This window comes from Monodelphis domestica, chromosome 3, assembly GCF_027887165.1.
Source record: "Monodelphis domestica isolate mMonDom1 chromosome 3, mMonDom1.pri, whole genome shotgun sequence".
NCBI classification, from domain to species: Eukaryota; Metazoa; Chordata; class Mammalia; order Didelphimorphia; family Didelphidae; genus Monodelphis; species Monodelphis domestica.
This window is the reverse complement of record NC_077229.1, coordinates 158,632,743-158,655,297: the sequence shown is the minus strand read 5'-3', so window position 1 is coordinate 158,655,297 and position 22,555 is coordinate 158,632,743. Positions and strand designations below refer to the sequence as shown.

Below are 22,555 nucleotides of genomic sequence, written 5' to 3'. Positions count from 1 at the left end.
TTTCACATTGTATCTGTTTCCTATGTTTCCCTCTTTTCTATATCATTATTCCTTCCTCTTCCAGCATATATTTTTTCTCTTACTATGCTGAGCTTAAGGTTATGTCAAGACCCTATCCTCCATTCTTCAACTTTTCTCTACTTCTCCTTGGCTCTAGTCCAAAGGATGAGGCAACACTGGATCCTAAGAGGTTCAAAACTTTAGAATAAGCTCTTGAACTCTAGCCCTGGTAGTTCAAATTTCTTGGATTTGTGTACCTTACTATAGCTAGATGTCCTCATGGTTTACTTAATACTCATCAGTCTTTTTGCTATCTTCCTTGCTACTGACTCATGCTCTGAGGGACTTGAAATTTTTAGTTCTGGAATTCTTACCTTGGAGTACATACTCCCATGTCCCAAGTGGGGAGTGCCTCACATGATCTATCATACTCTTAGAATTTGGCTTTTGTACTAGCTGTTTCCTGTACTTTACACCCCATCCTTCCTGCATTTGAACAAGGCTACTCCCATGCATGGCTTTCATTCCTTTCTAATGAAATCTCTCCTTTTTTGAGCCTCCTTTTAACAGGCTGCCTCTACTACTACTCCCTTTCCTCTTGCCTAATATCTCCTTTTCTTCCCTTTTCTAGAAACTTCTGTAATATTTATGTCTCTTACTTATATTACTTTCCCCTGTTTATCCCTAATATCTTTTCCCTGGTCTATAAAAGGAGGAAACCAATTAGAACCAACTGAGTGAACTTTGTGAAATCTATTGAATTTTGCTACATCATAAGTTTCCATGGCAGAAGGACTCTGGCAAACTATCCTAGTGTGGAAGAGCTGGCACCTTAACCAAGATTGATGGAGAGTTAACAAAACTGGGTGTTTCTAGTCTCTCCCTATTCCTGACATGGCTGGGATGCCGTTATGCTTGAGGTTCTGACAATCTTCTTTTTTGTATCTTTGGCTTACCTACACGTCTCCTCTATATTCCTCATCCTGAGGGCTTCAATCCTTTTGATGTGTCAGTTGAAACAGGAGAGGAGGTATTCCAATGAATAGAGCACTGGAGCTAGAGTCTGGATCTGAGTTCCCATCTAGCCTCAGACACCAGTTCTCTGAAGTACCTATCTGTCAGAGTTGTTGGGAAGATCAAATGAGACCATTTTTAAAGTGCTATATAAATTCTAGTATTATTAAGACACACCATAATAAATACCTATTGTTTTATGTACCCCGGACCTGACTGATTTATGAAACCTCCTTTAAATTCCAAATTGCTGAAAGGGACAGGGACAATATCCTCACAATATACAAGTACAAACATATAACTTCCCTGCTTAAAATTCTTAGTGTTGTCCATAAGATAAAGTATAAATGCATTAGGCTTGTATCTAATGCATTCCATAATCTATTTCTATCTTGTCTTTTCAAAGGGGATAGATAGCCTTGAAGCCAGGAAGACCAGAGTTCAAATCTCACCTCTGACATATTGCTAGCTATGTGACCCTGGGCAAGTCACCTCACCTCAGTATTCTAAGAATCCCTCAGAGAGTATAAGTGAAAGGGGTTCCTCATGAAGGGATGCCATATACTGAAAAAACCCCAAAGGTTCAGTCCCTGTTCCTGTTCTTTCCAACTTTATTTCACATTGTTCTTCTACATGAGTTCTAGGCTTCATTCAAATTAGACTTCTAATTTGTTCCCTATCTGACAGAACCACAGATTTCAGGGTTAAAAGAAGACCTAGTGGCCTTCTAGTCTGATCCATATACCAAACTAATCCTCGTGATAAGATACAGACTTTGCTTGAAGAACGCCTAATATGAGGGAACCTACCAAGATGATTCACTCCATTATTGGATAGCTAAAAGTTAAAAAAAATTTTTTTTCCTGGAATTATCTAAATTTTGCAACTTCCACTCATTGCTCCTGGTTCTTCCCTCTGAGGCCAAAAGAATAGTCTGATCCACCTGTGTATTACTGCTCTTCAAATACTTGAAGTCAGCTGTCATGCTACCCTGATTCTTCTCTTTCTCAGACTAAATTTTTCCAGTTCCTTAAACCAGTTATCATATGCCTCAGATCTTCACCATTTTGATTCCTCTCCTCTTTATGCTCACATAAACTTCCGCTTGCTGTCTCCTCTTTCCATGCATTGGTACAGGTTGTCCTCCGGTCTTGAAATGTTCTCCCTTCTTCCTACTGACATTCTTTACTTCCTTGAAGACTTAGGTAAGATATCAACTCCTTCCTGATCTCCCCAACATGAAATGTTCCTTCCTTATTCCAGTTTTCCTAGAGTACTTTATCTGGATTTCTCTTTCTTCTATCCCATTCTCCCTGGTATTAATTACACTTATTTGTGTATGTGTTTTATTTCCACCCTCCACACTAGATTGTAATCACCTTAAAGCCAAGAAACAACTAGATTTACTTTCATCTTTGAATACAGAGTAGCTAGTACAGATCCTCGTATACAGTAGGTGCTCATTCAATGTTTATTGAATTGAATAAAATAAAATAAAAATGGTTATAAATATATATACATATATAATAGTTTGTTACTGAATGACAACTGTTATAATTCTGGCAATATGTACTTATTATTAATCATTTTGATGTCTCCTTCAGGCTTTGCTCAAGCAAACCAGTTTAATTATGGAGTTGATAATGAGCTGTTGGGGAACAGTGTTCACTTTGTTTCTGCTACTCGGTCAATTCCTTGTGATGTTGAAAAAGATGCAAGTCATTCAACTCACATAACCTGCTATACTAGGTATATTTTTTTAAAAGTCTTTTAAAAAAGTCTTTTAAAATAGCAATAAACAATATCACTTCTTTTATCTAGGTTGGCTAAACTTCAATCTAATAATTGGCATTATCATCAATTTAACATTGTCATGATGATTTTTAAATATTGTAAATATGGAGAACAGATGTTCTTAACCCTAGGTCTATTATTTTATGTTTTAAAATACATTTTGATAAAGTATTTCAATATCATTGCTTTCTTTTGCTATCGCCTGTATTTTATCTTATGCATTTAAAAAGACTATTCTGAGCAAGGATCCATAGGCTTCACAAGACTGTCAAAAGAGGGGATCCATAATATTAAAAATGTTAAGAACCTCAGATAAAGAATATTGTTCAATCTCAGGTGTAATAAATTATAATATATTCAGAATGATGGTCAGAGTAGGGTGCTGGTAGGAGAAGATGATAAAGGCAGAATATGGGTTAGCAAAAAGAGATCTGGATGACAGAGGACCTGGGTCTGAATCTTGTCTGTGCTACTTATTATGTGTACCACCTTGGGAAAGTCACTTTTCTTTTCTGAGCAGATAATAAATCTATACCATGGGGATTAAGAGAATAGGAATTGCCAATTCACTCACATTAAGGTGGAGAATGACAGAGATCTTCATCTTATGAGATCCTGCAGAGCCTGAGGCACATTGCATATGCCCTTACATGTTTGTGGCTCTCAGAGACTGGGAAGAAGGAAGAGGCAATCAGGAGCTCAAGACCCAGGATCACACTTATCTTGCAGCCTTATGTGGATAGCTGTTCTAGGAAACTGGGCAAGAGATGCCGTACTCCTCCTCTTTCTCTAACACACACATACAAGAAATCTCAAAGACAAGTTTCATTTAAAACATTCCAAAAGGTAGAATAAAGGAGAGAGAGCTAACAAAGTTTGTCTTTCCCATTAAAATCTACTGAATTGGTGGCTTTCTCTGGTTTAATGACTTAAAAAAAAAACACATTATCCTACTTCCACTACTATTACAGTGAAAAAGGAATTGCTGTGTCATACCAAAGTGGCAAGTCTTTTAGCTCTAGGGCCAGAGGCCCTGTGGTCCCCAGAAAGATCCAGCATCCTATAGAATAGAGGGAATCACATGTTTATCCCATTGCATAAAGGGCTTGTAAATGTTTACATGATCAATAAGCATAATTTACTTTATCATTTTGTGCATATTAGCTTCAATATGAAATACATGGTCAATGACCATTTTGGCTTAATAGTCACATAAATACAACTACATAACAGACAAAATGGATTAATAGCATGAGTTTGGCCTCAATTTGAACTTGTAGCACTAAAACAAGATTGGAGAGATGTGTTTGCCATCAATATGCTAATGGATTTGAAAAGATTGGGAATTTATTTATATTTTTAGGAAATATTATTTAGATCTAGGAAGGATTATTTTATTGATATTATATGTTAAGTTTAAAACTATATATGATTGCAATTCATTTTTTAGAGCAATGCCTGAAGATACTTATTCAGTTAAAGTCAGTGTGGATGGAGTTGCTGTCAAGAACGATAATATCTGCAGAGGCCATATCAACAATTGGGCATGTAGCTTCCAGGTGTGTAGATATCTCTCTCTTCTTTTTTAATAAGATGAGTAACAGAGTGAGTAAATCATGTTTAAAATACTAACAAATGAAGGCCTCATTTTCATTAAAAAACATTATAGAGTGTTACAATTAGGAGAGAGTATTTTGTCAAATGTAAGGACTCATGTAAATATGAACTATTATTATCTCTTCATAACATTTTTTACAAAAATTAGAGGTACTTATAGGGTTATACTCTTAATCATTGCTTTTATGAATAGGCCAAAATAAAGCTATGTTTAAAAAAAGTTAACAGAAAGGAAGTTTACTTAATAGGAACACTAATGACTATTCAAAAAAATATAGAGCCATCATTCAGGTAGCCATAGCCCAGTTCATATCCAAATGGAGAAAACACAGGGATCAGAAAGGTGTATAAAGTCATAGCAGTGATATTTCCCTCAAATTTGAAGGTCTCTGACTCCTCATGGGGAAGCTTTTTATCCCCTAAGTGACTGAGAAGCCATAAGAGAGGCTGGATATCTTATCTAGTCTTTTGGGCCAATCAAGTCTTGTGGACTTTGGGTGCTTTAGGAAATTTAACTTGGGCTATGTGGCAAGCCCCTAGTAAGTATTTATACTTCCAGATCTTCAGTTTGAAGTCATCATTTTGTAATTAACTGAATACTTAAAGGACCTCTCCTTTTTTGTCCATTATTGATCTGTTTAGGAAATGTAAATGAAAAGAATTCTTAACATGGTGTTTTTCTTTGCTATCTATTCTCTTCCAGCCTTTGTTAATATAATAAAATTTCCCCTAGTTGTGATTACCACAGTATCATGTATTTTCCTTTTAAAATTTAATATTTGTTTAATTATTTCCCAAGATACTGTGTGGCATAGTAGCCAGAATCAAGAAGACCTGGGTTCATTTTCTCATTTATACAGTCTCTGTGATTCTGGGTCATTCACTTTAGCTCTTAGTGCCTTGGACAAATCTCTAAGACTGCAAATGCAATTTATATTGTAATTAATTGCAATTATTGTGAAATATTAAAAAATAGTTGAGAATCTGAATTTGGTAGAGTTTTCTCATGGAGTATTTCTTTGCTATGTTACAGAATCATAGCTACAGTCTTGAACATATCTCTGAGACCCTCTCATTTTATTAATTTGTAAACTAAGGCTCAGAGAGGTCAAGTGACCTGTCCAAATTCACACAGGTAGTGAGTGTCAGAGATGGACTTTGAGCTTATGTCCTCTGACTCCATAGCTAATACTCTTCATATCACAGCACTACTGCTCCAGAAAGGGGGGGAAATCCATTTCATAAAAATAAACAGACAAAAAGACATATTTATAGTTTGTGTCTAGATCCTCTTTTATAATGATACAACATTTCATCTGAGGCAACTCTTTAAAATTGTGAGTTATATACATAGTAGGTACTCATAAATGAAGTAAGGTCCTTATCCATTGCCTTTATCATTGAAAACATAGCTTAGCCAAAAAAAGCTGTCTATTCGGGAGGTCCTAGGTTCAAATCTGGCCTCAGCCACTTCCCAGCTGTGTGACCCTGGGCAAGTCACTTGACCCCCATTGCCTAACCCTTACCACTCTTCTGCCTTGGAGCCAATACACAGTATTGACTCCAAGACGGAAGGTAAGGGTTTAAAAAAAAAAAAAGCTGTCTATCATATTGACCTCATAGTTTGCTCAGATATTGCCAAGTTGTTAGGCATTTAGATTATATATGATGATTTACTATTATAAATAATTCTGTTTCAAAACTTGTATAAATTGCTGTTTTTTGCTGGACCAACAAATAGGAAAAATTTCTTAGCTTTTTAATATTTTGCTGGAATAATTTCTCTTTAAAAAGATTTAACAAATTTGTCATAGTCTTCTCATGCCCTCTCCCAACTTCTACTACCCTCATCTCCAAATTACTTTGTATTTTGTTGTATTTGTTTATTTAGATTTGTTTTCCTCCTTGAGGGCAGAAGCAACTTAATTTTGTCTTTTTTGTTTTCTAGGCCCAGGCATAGTGATTGGTGAATAGACTTTTAATAAATGTCATTGATTAATTGATCAGTTGTTGAAAGCATTCTATTTTTAAGGAATCTGTACTTTCTTCTAGTTTGATTATCATTCTCTTCCTAAATGCTCAAAAATATGGGTTGGAAATTGACATCAACTCACTAGTTTACATTTTAGGTTCCATATTTTCCCCTTTTTGAAAACCAAGGCATTTGCCCATATCTGATCTTCTTATCTGGCATAGTTCCTCAAAGTTCATATTTCCAGGTTAATCAGGAGATGCTGTCCATGGCTTTAGAGAATGCAAGTATAACCAAAGATGAAATGCTAATATAAGTTAAAAAAGGAATAAATAGTACACAAAAAAGATTTATGCAGGGAAGTTTGTCATATTTAGGGGAAAAGGAGCCATTTTTATCTGGGAAATCAGGGAAGGATCGTAGTAACACCTAAAGTGAGCCTAGAAAATAATTTCAATAAAGATCTGTTCCAAATCATAGGGGATGGTCTGTGGAAAAGCTGAGAACCAATAGAGGGCAGTATGAGATCAGAGAATGATTACTAGTATAATTTGAAATGTCAAGCCTTGGAGAGTAGTCTAACATTAGAATGAGACAGCTAAGTGAAAACCAAACTATGGCTGGCTTTGAATGTCAGAATAAAGAGTTTTTATTGTACCCTTTTGTCAATAAGAATATAGTGAATGTTTTTGCATGGTGGAGGGGTATGATCCCATGTGTATATTAGAAAGATTACTTTAGCAGCAGCATAAAGAGTGAATTGAAGAAAGAATTTGGAAGCAGAAAGATTAGTGAGGAAGCTAAGTATGAAGTAACAATCAGGTTGGCTATGGGAGGGAGAGTGGGAGCAGGGGAGGGAAAATCATGTAACCATGGGAAAATAGTCTAATTTAAATAAATAAATAAACTTACAAAAAAGAAGTAATTAGAGCCTGAATAGAAGTAGTAGCTGTGGTAGGATGGATGACACAGATGTGAGAGATATTGACTGAATAGAAAGAATGAAGCTCTAGATAGGTCAAAGAGGATTTCAAATGTTGGTGTGTAGATTTCCACAAGGACAGTAATACCATCAACAGAAATGGGAAATTTAAGAGAGTTAGATTTTGATGGAGAAAATGAGGTAAATTTGGGATATAATGAATCTTGAATCCAGAACATCAAGGAAAATCTCAGCATGTGTGAAAATTTAAGACAGGAGCTCTAAGGAGAAATTGACTCTGGACATATAGCTCTGAGAATCATATGCATGAAAGTGAAAATGTAAACCTTTGAAATAGATAAGACCACTGAGAGAGGGTAGAAAGAGAAGAAAAGGAGAACTCAGGAGAGAGCCTTAGGGAGTTACCACCTTTTGGGGGGTGATAGGACAAGATGTAGCAAGCATCAAGGAAGGAGAACATAACAGAGTTTTCAAAGAGATTGAAGGAAAAGTAAGAGAGAAGTATCACAAAGTGAAATGGATGGAAAAGTTTTCAAGAAGTGGGAAATAGCCAATATTGTCAGTTGGTATAGAAAAACCACCGAGTTAAGCATTTATTATATGGAATAATAGATTCTGAAGCATTAACATAAGTAGGAGGGTATCTTATAGAGAGATAAATGACAAAAATGAGAATTGGGAGAGGATCACATATATCCTCAGATGTAAATGAGGTAATCTAGTTTATTATAGACCATCTAGTCCAATCCCCTCATTTTACAGTTGAGCAAATTGAGGATTAGGGAGATTAGGTGATTTGTCTAAGACATGCAGTTGGTAAACGTTAGAGGTGGGATTTGGACCTAGATGATCACACTCCATAACCACTGCATTTTTTTACTGTGCTAAACTGGATTAAATGAACTTAAATGGAGGTGAGGTGGTTGAATATTAATGGCAGGACAAAATTGGTGGCATTCTCAGGCCTTGGGTTTCAAGGAAACTATGTCTCTGTATGCACAGAACACAAAATAGAGAACTCAGTTTTAACTTTCAAATCACATGTGGTCTTAAATAATAATTGACATTCAAAGGGTTAGAATTATCAGGATAATTACTTCAAATTGACATTTCAACTTATATGCATATTTCATTAAAATTAAAGTATCTGGACAGTTTGCATGGTACAGATTAGTTTTATCCACAAATAGGAATACATAATGTTTAGGGAGTGCCAAAGATAGATTGCTTAATATGTATTCTTTCTTTACAGACTAAAAATTTCAGAACCCCAACAATAAGGAACATCACACCTTTGACTGGATTACCAGGTCAGTTATAAATCAACTCAAATAACTCCATTTCATCTATAATCTTGTGATATTCCATTTTGTATTATAGCCTAACATACATTTAAACTACATTTTACTTAACCAATATCACTTTATCCCTCTATTTCTAGGCTCAATAATAACAATCCAAGGCAGGATCTTCACAGATGTCTATGGAAGTAACACTGCTTTGAGCTCAAATGGAAAAAATGTTAGGATTTTGAGGTATTCAATTTATCTAGCAACATTCATTTAGCTAACAGACAAGATGGAACTTTCCATCAATACTGTGTATAATGCTATCAAATATGTCTGCAACATGAAGAGACTGAATTAAATGATTGCCAAGGTACCTTGTAGTTAAATTTGTTCTGTTATCAAAGTGCTGCCATATAGAGGAACGTGACCATGAACTCCAGCAACACTGCAGAAATGAAAATAGAGAGCTCGTGAGATATATGCAATTGACTTTGGGCCTCTGGCCAGTTGTCCTCATTTTCTGAGTTAGCTCCATCTGTCTCTACTAGGGAAAATAAAAGTGAGATTAATCAAAGTCACTTGGAACCAAACCAGTATCATGGCAATAACTGGAGTTAGTATAATTACATTTGAGAGCTGAAAAAGACCATAGAAATTATCTAGCCTGTGCATTTTACAGATAAGATTACTCTAATCAGAGAAACTAACTATTATAAGGTCACGTGACTAAGTGTCAGTGTCAGGGTCTCAGGATTCCTAGTTTAGGACTCTTTCCTCTATACTTTGTTACCTCTAATAATCATTATACTATGTTATTATATATGACATTATCTGTCATATGTCACCATATAATATAATACATTTAAGAGCCAACAGGGGATTTAAAAGGACTTTGTTTTCAACAAAATTTATTATTATGGATTTGGTCCTGATTCCTTTTTTAAAAAAATTATTTTGACACAAGTCCATTGTAAATTGTGACAAAGTTTGTCTTGCACTTGTTCTCATTGCACTCTGCTTTGTCATTTTCCTTTTTTGGTGGAAATCCTTTTTGTTGCCCCCCCTTTACTTATCACACATATCAGACAGCATTGAATGGGAAGTAATAATGATGATGAATCATGCTATCATAGATTAGGAAAAAATTTTAATTATCATTTAGTCTAGTCTTTTTATTTTACAGATGAGATAGCCAGGAATTAAAGGAAGTTAAATTTCTCACCCAAGGTCACATTGCTAGTAAATGATAGAACAATGGCTTGGTCCAGTGCTTTTTACATAGAGCAACAGCAATCAAAATCATATTTGTAATTATAAAAATAATACTAATGAATATATATATATAAGAACCCCTCAAAAAAAGGAGGATTTGGATATTTGTGGTTATGTATGTAGTCAAAGAAGTCCAACAAAATGATAATTCAAATGGAATCAAACTAGAAATAGAAAGCTTGTGCATAATTAATGATTAATGGCAGAATGTTTACATTAAGGGAATCACTCTGCAAAATTTGAAAGCAAAGGGACTGGCTAATTATTTATTATCTATTATTATTATAATTATTACATAATTATATTAGGTATTAGCTAATTCCATAATTATTAGCTCAGATGCTTCACAATGGGAATTAACCTAGCATTGCATATTATCAACTTCCTCTCTGAAATAAATCTGACCCTTCTTTCTTTTTATTTTTTGTTATCATTTCTTTTATTTTCTATATAAAATATAACTTAATGTAGAACATAACACAATACATATAATATATTTTGTTATAAATATATAATAAATTATGATAAATATGCTTATTTAAGAGAAACAAAATCTCATATTAGCTATGTTCAAAAATCTCTCATTTCCCCCCCCTTACCACTCCTTCCCCATCCCCAAGAAGGCAGGTAATATGATATAGATTGTATATATATTACCATACCTGTTGACAATGTGAAACAAGATGTATATTGCTTAGACTAGAGAAAATTTCACAGAGGAAATAAAGTAAAGAATCTGCATTTGGACTCCATCTATTCCTTCTGTGATAGTGGATATCCTGTTTTATCTTGAGTCCTTTAGAGTGATCCTGAATCCTTTCCTTGTTTATAATAGTTAAGTCATTCACAGTTGATCATCATATAGTATTGATATTATTATAATACTATATTTATTATTATTATATATAATATCATTATGAATAGCTTTCTTTTTAAAAATACTTCATTTTTTTCAATCACAAATTCTAAATTCCTTCCCTCCTTCCATCCTCTCCCTTCCTGATTGAGAAGCAAGTAATTTTATATAGTTTACACACATGTAGTCAAACAAAACATATTTCTATATTAGTCATGCTATAAAAGAAAACATGGACTTCTCCCCCTTTAAAAAAAAAACACAGGAAAAGGGTGCGTCAATCTGCATTCAAATTCTATCAGTTCTTTGTCTAAAGGTGGAGAGCATTTTTCATCATAACACCTTTAATGTTGTCTTGTATCATTGTATTGCTGAAAATAGCCAAGACATTCACAGTTGATCATCACACAGTATTGCTGTTAATTGTGTTCAGTGTTCATTTGACTCTGATAACTCCACTTTTCATCCATTCTTGTAAATTTTTCAGGGTTTTTCTGAAAGCATCCTGCTTGTCATTGTCACAGTAGTACTCCATCACAATCATACACCACAACTCGTTTAGCCATTCCCTAATTAATGGGCAATAACTCAGTTTCCAATTCTTTTTCACCACTAAAAGAACTGCTATAAATATTTGGGAGATCTCAGGTGATTCCCTGCCCTTATTCTGCAATGATGTCTACACTTTGTTCTGTCTTTATTGACAGAAAATATCATATATATACTAACAAAAGAGCATCATCAAGTATCATCATCAACATAAGTAAGCCATCCAAATATAGAACATATTCATATTTATGTACTTTATACAGAGTATGCATACATTATCATAAAGAGCTAATATCACTGAAAAACAACAAGCAGAAGAAAACTTTGAATGTAAAAGAATATAAGTTAGCAGGATAATGATTTGTTCTGAGACTTTTTCTATCTGAATCTTAAAAAGTGATAAAAATGAGATTATGATGATATAAAACTATAAAATTCATGGACTAAATTATTTCTAATATTTCTTCTAGCTCCTAAATGCAATTATGCTCATTCAGATTATTATTATAATATTAGAATGATTTCCAAATAACTTTGATGATAACTGGTAATAACTTAATCTATATCTCTTGGACCTGAATAGAGAATTGCAAGAAAGAGTAGAAGTTTATTTGGTTGTGGTTTTCTGAATAGGAACATGGAGTATAGAAATCAGAAGAGTGATGGTTATTTTAATCAGAGAAAGGAGGTTAGAAATTGTTGAGAGGCTGAGGAATTTTATTGAAATTTATTGAAATCGTGGAAATACAGAGAAAAATGTATCATAGATCACAAGGAATTTACCTTTATAACAACAGTTCTCAAGCTCTCAATTTGTAGCAATGAGAATACATAATGCATATCAGGTATTTACATTCCATAGCAAAATTACAGTTTTGAAGTAGCCCCCAAAATAATTTTTTTGGTTTGGGGTCACTGCAACATGAGGAAATGTATTGCGGGGTCACGGCATTAGAAAGGTTGAGAACCACTGCTTTATACTCATGTGTTTATTTCAATTTGTCTTTAAGTAATTAAGAGCAAGACATTGAAATATCTCATTATTTTTTATATAGGGGTATAGAATTAGAATGGCTTAAAAATATTGGTAATGAGAGTAGAAGAGAAATTTATGGTGAGATGGGTAATGGAGGTAAATAGACAAAGAAAGAGGAATTTTTGAGAAACATCACATAAGAATTTGTAAAAACCTGTCAGATTTTTAAAAGTTATATTAGGAGAAAAATAAAAGTCAAAAAAGGAATAGGGGCTTTGTATGGGATGGATTGAATGGTATAATAACTGACAAAAAAAAGAAATGCCAAAGTTAATTAGTTTTTGCTCTGTTTACATTTTTTTATCAAAGATAATAATAACCCTTATGCTGGAAATGAAGGGGGCTGGAGGAAATGCCTATCATAAAGTTGGTACCCAAGACAAAATAGGAGACAGTTCTAGAGCACATTGGTGGAAATGTTGAATTCAAGTCATCTGGCCTAAATATCTCCAGCTCTTGAAAGAATTAGCAAATGTGATTGTTGAGCCATTAATGGTTGATAATTAAAAGAATCTGGAAAATGTACTAGATATCAAAAGATTAAAGATTGGCATGTGTCATCCCAGTTTTCAAAAAAAGAGAAGAGAATGGTATAAAAACCATAAGCCAGTGAACCTGACTTTAATACCTAGAAATATTCTAGGATGGATTATGGAAACCATGGAGCCAAATGGCTTCATCAACAACAAATCATGCCAGACTAACAAAATTTCTTTTAAAAATAGAGAATTACTAAACTCTGATGAGGAAAATTATATGAATATTGTTTATTTAGATTTTTAACACATCTTCTAATAAACTCAGAGCATTCTTGTATAGATGATGGAGAGAGACTGATAATATATTAAAGTGATCAGATTCAAAACTAGTTAAATGATCAGACTCAAAGAGTGATCATTAATGGTTCAATGTGAACATGGTAGATCTTCAGTGGAGTATATAGGGATATATCCTTGGCCCTGTGATTTTAGCATTTTAAACAATACTTAGATAAAATGCATAGATGGAATGTTCATCAAATTACAAAGATATCTGGGAGAGGTAGCTAACACTGTGGATGTCAGAACTAGAACATTGAGCTAAATCTAATAAGATGAAATTCAGTAGGAATAAATGTAAAATTTTGTATTGAGGTACCAAAAAATTGAACTTTATAAATATAAGATGGGGGAAGGTATGGAGTTTCTCTGGAAAAAAATCTTGGAATTTCAACAGATTGCAAGTTCAATTTGAGTTGGCAAACTGATGTAGCAGCCAAAAAATCGTCGTGTGATTTTGGTCTGCCTTATAATGGAGATGACTTCCAGTAAGGAGAAGTGATAGTTTCACTGTAGCCCACCTTTGTCAAATATTGCCTGTTTATTATGTTTAGACTTGGGCACCATACTTTAAAAAGAGCATTAATAAAATAGAGAATATCCAGAAATGGGCAGCTAGGATGGGGAGTGGTTTAAAGTTCATGCTTATTTTAAAGTTGCAAAAAGTGGGCATGTTTAGCTTGAAGAAGAGGATATCCAGGGAAACAAGATAGTTCTCTTCAAATATTTGAAAAGCTGTTATATGAAGGAAGGATTATATTTGATGTGTTTGTCCAAAGAAGGCAGAGCCAGAAACAAATTCAGATTTACAATCAGAGAAAAACTTGGTAAACATCAATACAATACAAAACTGGAATGAATTGCCTAAAGAAGTAGTAGATTTATCCTCCTCAGAAGTCTTCAAGCAAAGATTAATTGAACTTTTATCAAGCACATTCTAATGTGGATTCCTTTTGGGTATGGGCTGTCTCTAAAGTTCCTTCCTAATTTCAGATTCTGTGAAGAGAAAGCCTACAACAAAGACTTCCAGTACACTCATGGTGATCTAGCAAAGGAAAGTTAAAAGAACTAGTCAGACAGTTAGGAACAATGTCACAAAAGCCCAAATTTGGGAGAATAGACAGTAAAGATAATCATTAATGTCAAATGCTGTAGATGGGTCAAGAAGGGAAATTAAGAAAAAGTCAGATTTGGCCATTAAGAGATTGCTAGTAACTTTAAATAGAATAGATATAGTTGGATGGTAAAGTCAGAGAACATATGACAAAGATTTGAGAAGTGAGAAGAGAGATCATGGAAGTAACTAGAGTGAGAAGAGTATGTTTTCTAGGAGTTTGATTATGAAAAGGCTAAGAAACATAGGATGATAAATTGAAGAGATGGTGGGGCCAAGTATGGTTGTTTTTGTTTTGTTTTGTTTTTAAGTGTGAAGGAAACCTGTTTAAGTTTGTAGGCGATGGAGAAAATCAGTAGATATGAAGAGACTGAAAATTGGAAGAAAGGACAATGATTGGGTAATAATCTGCCAGAAGAAATGAGGGAGGTTGGAATCTAAGACACATGTAAATAGAGTCACCTCTTCATCAGAGATTGTAATAAAGGAAGAAAGAATGATGTACCATTTTATTTTAGCATTTGTGAACTTTAAAAGACAGTAGATGAGGGAGTTTGTAGCAAATGGCCATAATTTTCTTTGTAAGGTATGAGGCTTGGCCCTTTGCTGATGAGAAAGGAAGAAAAATAGCACAAGAGAATTGAGGATAAAAGAGATATTTTGAACATTCTCTGCAAAAAGCGCAATAGGGAAATAATTAGCTATGCATAAAAGGACTGCTTTGCAGCACTGAGGACCTGCTATAGATTAAGATAACAAATGTGTAGGGGACTCAATCAGCATGGTTCTGTGACTTCCAGTAAGTGAGATAGGAAGGAAGAGTCCAAAATCCTTATGGAAGATAATGCAGAAAATAACAAGAGGAGGTTTACAAAGGTGGTGAATACAAGGAGAATTGTCAATTGGTACAATTTCTCAGATTAAACTTGTTCTTTTTTTCCCAATCAAAAAAAAATGTTTAGAGTTTATGTTGGAGGCATGCCCTGTGAACTTCTCATACCTCAATCAGATAATTTGTAAGTAAAAAAATGATTGTTTCTTAAAATGAAAGCCTTAATAATTCTAAATGTAGACAATGTTTATAATTGAGAAAAGAATTTTTAACATTTCACAAAGCTGGCTTAGTACTTTATATTTAGTATTTGTAAGTAGATGAGAGTCAGTTTATGTAGAACTAGATGTATGTAGATTATACAGACAAATCTGAGATCAGTAAAACATGAACTATTACCCAGTAAATTATTGCATTGAAAACCATATAAAGAATTGTTCCCCTTTTAGTGAATATTTTTATATTATATGCACAAATGTATAATTTTATTTTTCATATAAATAATATGAAAATGCTATTTTGGAATGAAACATTTTGACTTTCAAAGTCTTTTGAAAGTACTTTCAAAATAAAACAATTTCTTTGTAACTAACTTTTAGAGACATTCATATTATTATATTATGATTTAGGGATTTCATTATATTAAATATTACTTGAATGTGTAGATCCTCAACTGGAACCAAGGGATATTTTAATTTTATATAAATTATATTTTACTATAATTTGACCTATAATCCTTTTGATATAATTTGATATTAATGATTAATTTGAGGAGATGCTGCTTCAGTTAATATTTGTTTTCATATGCATTTTATTAGGTATGGTCTAAAACTAGACCACCAAAATAGTGACATGGGCACTATGATTTGTAAAATGACTGGAACTTATATTGGTAAGTGTTAGTTATTTTTCCACATCTTTTCCTTAAATGCCCCCAAGTATTTGCATCATCTCAATCTGTCTTTTGTTTTTCTTCTAACTATATATATATTCTTCTCACTTCTTTACCACTCCTTCACTCTTTGGCATCCTTTCAATCCTAAATATGCACAATCTGTCTTTTTTCCCCACATATTTTATTGTTATAATTAGACTTCCACATTTTCTTCATTCTTTGTCTATCCCATTGTAATTCTATACTATTTTGTCCATTTCTTTTTTCTGATAGTCTTTTTTAAAAATGTTTTTTGGTTTCATTCTTCCTTTATTCCTGATTCTTATTCTATCTTTTTTACTTCACATATTTTTAATGTATGTGTTTCTCCATCTTTATTTAGTACTTTCATAAAATAGTTTTATTTTCAGATTTTCTTCTCTCTACTATTATATTTTCATCAATTTGATAATACACAACTATTTTCTTCCATGAATAAAGCAGGAACAGTGATGGAGAATTTGATTAAATATTTAACTTTTGTTGACAGGTCATCACAATGTCAGTTTCATCTTAGATAGTGATTATGGGAGGTAAGTCATTTCATTATAATACAACTTTCATAATGGATTTATCTTTGAAATGCAAATTTAATAATTATTTATATTTATATTATGGTTTAAAAATGTAAGAACATGTATCACTCCAAAGAAAATTTAATATAAAACATGGGAACAGCATTTACTCATAACGTTTCCAAGAGAAAAAAAAATTGGTTTGTCTAGATATGGGGCACAATGTAATATTTTGTGATAATTTTTATAATTTAATTTTGAATTTTACTGGTTCTACTTACATATGATTATTAGGCACCTACAAGATTAAATGCACTCAATAATTTTAAGAACAAAGTACTATACTATACTTATAATAAATTATCACTTGATATTAATTTCTGTTATCTGTTTTTAAATGGTTGGAAATTTTTTCTAGAAATATTTTTATTTAGTAAATTAAAATATTCAATGAACTCCTTTCCTCTCTCCCTCTCCATTCCATTAATACTTGACAAAAGGTATTTATAAAACTATATTCAACTTATTTCCACTTACCAGTTCCCTGGGGTTGGACATGCCCAAGTCATTCTTCAAATAAGATTTCTGTTGCTGTATATAATGTTCTCTTGATTTTGCTCATTTTATTCATCATAGTTTCATGCAGTTCTTCCCATGTATTTTTCCCCAAAACTAAGCTGCTTGTCAATTTTTACAGCACAGTAGCATTCCACCTCAATACTAAAATAAGTTGTGGCATACGGTTAAAAATTCTAAATGTGTTTTATGGGCTGTGAATTTTGTAGGAAATCTAACCATTCCTCTAAGTTGTGTCAATCACAAAGTTTCAAGAGGTGGCTAGTTTTAGTCATTTTAATTTTTATAAATTAAGGATAATTTCTAATTGCTTGCTATTCTAAGAAGTTCAAGAATTCAAAATTATTATGAACTAAATATTTCTATTTGATGAATTCAACATGCTTTTCAGGCATAGAATTATAAAACATCACAGAGCTGATGATCTCAGAGCTCATGAATATTTGGAAGTACACAATGTTTGTGTTCACTTATAAGAGTAATAGCTAAGAATTCTAGCTCCTAGTACCACTGAATAGAGGTATTTGTCTAACGCGTTTTGATAACTACTTTGTAGGATTGAAATAGACTGTTGGCAGAGGTCATGGGAGTTGTTACGTTTGAGAAACTTGGAGGTTAAAATATAAAAAGAGACCAGAGATAAGGTAGAGAAAAAGACTGTAAGGCAAGTACTGAACCAATTCGTGAGGGAAAAGGGTGATCTGGAGACCTACAGAGTATAACAGAAAGTATATGAATAGGAGGGAGTAAACTTGAAAGAACAGGAGATGGTTGATGAGTAATAGTGGCACACTGAAGACTTCAAAAGGGGAATTAGTGAGCAAGAATTATGTCAATTCCTTTTCCTGGTTTTTTATGTATCGGGGAATATGAAGGAAGATGCTCAGGAGTAGAAAGTTTACTAAAATTACAAAACTAGGCAATTCCAGAGCTGAGACTAGAATTTACATTTTTTCTTTTGGTTCAGGGCTCTTTTTACACCATATAAACATGAACTGATCACTAAAAAATCAAGGTAGTAGGTAAAAAATGCTAAATGAGAGATACTCAAATATTTTGGCTCCTTTCTTTAAGTAGGATTAATAAACATTTTTTAAATGGCAACTGGATCATGCTTTTAAAATTCCCTGAGAAAGAGGGGGAAAGGACCCATTTGTACAAAAAATATTTATAACTGCTCTTTTTGTGGTGGCAAAGAATTGGAAATTGAGGAGATATATATCAATTGGGGAATGGCTGAATAAATTGTGGTACATGTTGCTAATGGAATACTATTGTGCTACAAGAAATAATAAACAGGATGATTTCAGAAAAAGCTGGAAAGATCTGTGGGAACGGATACAAAATGAAATAAGCAGAACTGTGAGAACACTGTACACAATAACACCAATATTGGGCGATGATTATTTGTGGAAACTTGGCTACTCTCAACAATAAAATGATCTGGGACGCTCTTGAAAGACTTATGGTGGGGAATAGTATCCGCCTTCAGAGAAAATTGTTGGAGTTATCTTGGTTGGGTATGAGTGTGCTTTTACAACATTGACCAATATGGAAGTATGTTTTGCATGACAATTAAAAAAGGAAAAAATTCCCTGGGAAGAAGTTTCCACTTAGTGGAAAAGAGATTTTTAAAAATATATATCCTTTTTATATTGGAAGAAGTCTTCCTTAGATAAGTATTTCTTGCTAGTAATCAAAACCTATTTGTTTTCTTCTATACCTAAAGAAGCTTAAGAATCTTGTAGTAATCTTCCAAATATTTGAAAGCTTAGAGTATAGTAACAGCAGATTTGAATCCTAACTCAGCTCCTTCCTATGTATGTGACCTTAGGCAAATTATTTAACTTCTCTAGGCTACAGTTTCTTGAATGTAAAAAGGTAATTTTTAATTAAATGACCTATAAGGTTCCTTCTAACTTCAAATCTAAGGACCTATGAAACAAGGTCCCACTTAAAGCAGATTCTTTATCAAACAATCCCCTTAAAGTCAACCAATCAAAATCATTTCAGAATCATTCATGAATGTGCCAGGCCTGGGCTAGCAACTAGGGATAGAAAGACATAGGGCTGACATGATTAGACTTGTACTTTTAGGATATCAGCCTAGCAACCGAAAGATGGACTGGACCCAGGTGAGATGAGGCAGGGTAACAAATCAGGAGGCTCTTAAAGTAGTTCAGATGAGGGGTGATAATGGCCTGAACTAAAGTGGTAGCTATGTGGGTAGAAAGAATGGGATAGATGCATGAGATATTGTTACAGTAGAGATGGCATGAATGGAAACTTACTGGATACAGTGGGTAAGAAGGAGGAACTGAAGAGGACAGCAACTCCACAATCCTGACCTACATGAAGGATGGTAGGGCTCTCACTAGAAAAAAGAGAAGTTCAGTAGAGGAATGAGGTTTGGAGAAAAGATAATGAGTTCTGGTTTGGGATGTGTTATGTTTGAGGTGCTTTTGGAGTATCCAGCTTAAGATGTCAAATAGGCAATTGTGATGATAGAAATGAAGTTCATGAGACAGACGACACATAGATGTATGGATCTGGGAGTCACCTATACAGAGAAGACAATTTAGAAGACCCATGAAAGCTCATGAGGTCATGAGAGAAAATAGAGAGTGGAGAAAAGGGGTCTCTAGTTGGGATCTTGGGATAGACACACAGTTAGGAAGCATAATATAGATAATGATTCAGCAAAAGAGAAGGAAAATGAGCAACCAGACAAATAGGAGGAGAACCAAGAAAGAGCAGCATTATGAAAATTCAGAGAATATCCAAGAAGTGTAGTCAATAATGCCAGATTTTGCAGAGATGTAAAGAAGAGTCACTAAGAAAAAGGCCTTCAAATTTCAACAAAGAGTTTGTTTATAACTTTGGAGAGAGCAATTTTAGTTGAATGATGAAGTCAGAAACCAGATTTCAGAAGTTTTAAAAGTGATTGAAAGGAGAGGAAGTTGAAACTATCTGAAGAGATGGTTTAATTGAGAAGTTTGACTGAATGACAATGGGGGTGGCAAAAAGAGAGACAGGGTGCTAGTTTCTGCGGAGGAATTAATGAAAATTTCTTAAGAAGAAGAGTAACATGGTCATATTTACAGGCAATATGTGTGGAATTAGTCAAATGGAGAGTCTGATGATTAGAGGGAAATCTGCTGGAAAAGATAGGAGGTAACGAAATCAAGTGAATCCATAAAAGTGATAGCCTTTGCAAGGAAAACAACCACCTGATTCTCAGAGCTTGGAAGAGAATGAAGGGATGGTATCAAGGGATTCCAAGATGTAAAGAAGGAAAATAGCAATGGCTCCATTTTCTCAGGAAAGTATGAGACAAAGTCCTAAGCAAGGAAAATAAAAGAGGGAAAGTATGGGAAGCTTGAAGAAAAAAAGAAAAGAAGTAGAATTGTTTCTCTATGAAACAATAAAAAGATTAAATTATGAAGGAGCAAAAGAAACAAAGCATGAGGCAGCCAGGTGGCAGAGTGGAAGAAATACTTGAGTTTAAATTTAGCCTCAGACACTTGCTAGCTGTGTGACCCTGGGCAAGTCACGTAACACTATTTGCCTCAGTTTCCTTATTTGTCAAATGAATTTAAAAAGGAAATGTCAAACTACTCCATAATCTTTGCTGAGAAAACCACAGATGGGGTCTTGGAGAGTCAGATATGACTGAAACAATTGAACAACAAAAAGCCAAGGTAGGCAAAAGTCACCTTGTCATTTATTTATATCATCACTAGAAAGAAATTCTATTGATCTGAAAATCATGCTGATTATTAGTTAACCTTCTGCATTTTTCCAGATGTTAGAAAAAAATTTTATCATTTGCCCTGGTATTTTTCTAAGTATTGAAATCAGTCCAGAAATTAACCCAATCATTATTTATTCCTCATTCAAGTAAGAGCCTACATTTCCCCAAAATGAAGGTAAATTTTAAAGGAACTTATATTTTCTTTTACAGGAGTTTTCCACAGTTATCAACATATTTCATATCCTCTCTTAATAAAATTGCAATGTTTCAGACATATGCAGGTATGTAGCCTTTTTATTCCAAGTTAATGTACACATACATGTAGTACTGTGACAGAATCAAGGAAGATAAAAACCAGTGGCATTTATGAAAAACAAAACAATCAAAATCTTTAGTGTGTGAAGTAATATATGGCCTGCCTACAGGAAGCTTACTGTTGGTCATGTGGAAAAAAGATATCAGTTGCTTTATTATTCCCAACCACATCAGGAAGCTCAAATTCATTCTCTTACTCCTATTAATCAATCAGCTAACAAATTAACAAGTATGTAAATGATGTGATGAGCAGTCTTCTTCTCTCCTCCTCCTTCTTATTTTCTTCCTCCTCCTCCTCCTTCATTCAAATTTCAAAATTAGAAAAACATTTAATGAATCAATATGTAATCTATATTTTTATTCCATTCTTAACAAACATGGAATAAAATGGGCATTCCCATCTAGAGAAAGGAGGTGGCACATGAAACTTCAGGTTTTCACTCATTAAGTATTTAATAAGTTCAGTGTATTGCTTTCAAAATTGCCCTGAAGATATTTTCTAATTTTTTCTACTGATATCAGTATTTTTAATGTCTCTGACATTAAAAATATTCAAAAAGCACATTTTGATTCAATTCAATAAACATTTACTAAATTCCTACTTTGTAGTATGCATTGTGCCACAAGCTAGGGATACAAATAAGAAAAAGAAAGACAGTCCCTGTCTTCAAGGAGTTTATGACCCAATGAGGGAAGACAACATGTAAAAGGAAACTGGGGGGGGGGAGGAAGAACAGCAAGGGGTATCTAGAGTGGGAGCAATATGTTCAGTAGAGTTCAAACAAAGTGAGCTAGAAAGCCTAGACCTTGTCCTTTGTAAAGAAAAGCTTTGGGTACAATTTATTGCTCTTCCTTCTAGCTCTCTACTTATAGGGAAGAGAAAGCTGAAGGAGGTGGGAAATTGTTAATGTCCAAGGCTGTTTTAATCTATATTAAAATGTTAATGTTTTTGTATTTTTCCCATAGAGGTCACAAAAATTTCACCATCCCAAGGGAGCTTTCAAGGTGGCACGTTACTGACCATAACTGGACATTTCTTTGATCAGACTGACTCCCCAGTTCGTGTTATTATCGGAGGTATTTTCAGAACTTTCCAGTATTGTTTCTGAACAAAATTTCATGATCATCACAGAGAATCATAGGGTTATTTTTGAAAATTAATAGAGAAAATAATATTTACCACCCCAAATAATTTACCAATACCTTCCAAATGTCATGCAGTAGATGGACAAAAGTATGGTGTTTATTATATCATTATCAGACATGGAACATAGTAATCTCTGAAAAAATGAAAATGACTATCACATAGAAAGCAATGGGGAACTGCGTGTTTTGTGTGAGCAGGCTGTAACATA

At 33.7% G+C, this 22,555-nt stretch overlaps 1 protein-coding gene across 1 annotated transcript in view; it reads left to right on the top strand.

Annotated features, from left to right (window-relative positions):
• Positions 1–22,555, top strand: part of PKHD1L1 (PKHD1 like 1) — a 210,346-nt gene that overhangs the window by 16,858 nt on the left and 170,933 nt on the right. Inside the window, exons 3-11 of the mRNA XM_007488230.2 lie at positions 2,619–2,763; positions 4,259–4,367; positions 8,593–8,650; positions 8,782–8,875; positions 15,237–15,290; positions 15,925–15,998; positions 16,531–16,573; positions 21,096–21,166; positions 22,167–22,277. Of these exons, the coding sequence (XP_007488292.1) occupies positions 2,619–2,763; positions 4,259–4,367; positions 8,593–8,650; positions 8,782–8,875; positions 15,237–15,290; positions 15,925–15,998; positions 16,531–16,573; positions 21,096–21,166; positions 22,167–22,277 (759 nt within the window). The remainder of the gene's footprint in view (positions 1–2,618; positions 2,764–4,258; positions 4,368–8,592; positions 8,651–8,781; positions 8,876–15,236; positions 15,291–15,924; positions 15,999–16,530; positions 16,574–21,095; positions 21,167–22,166; positions 22,278–22,555) is intronic.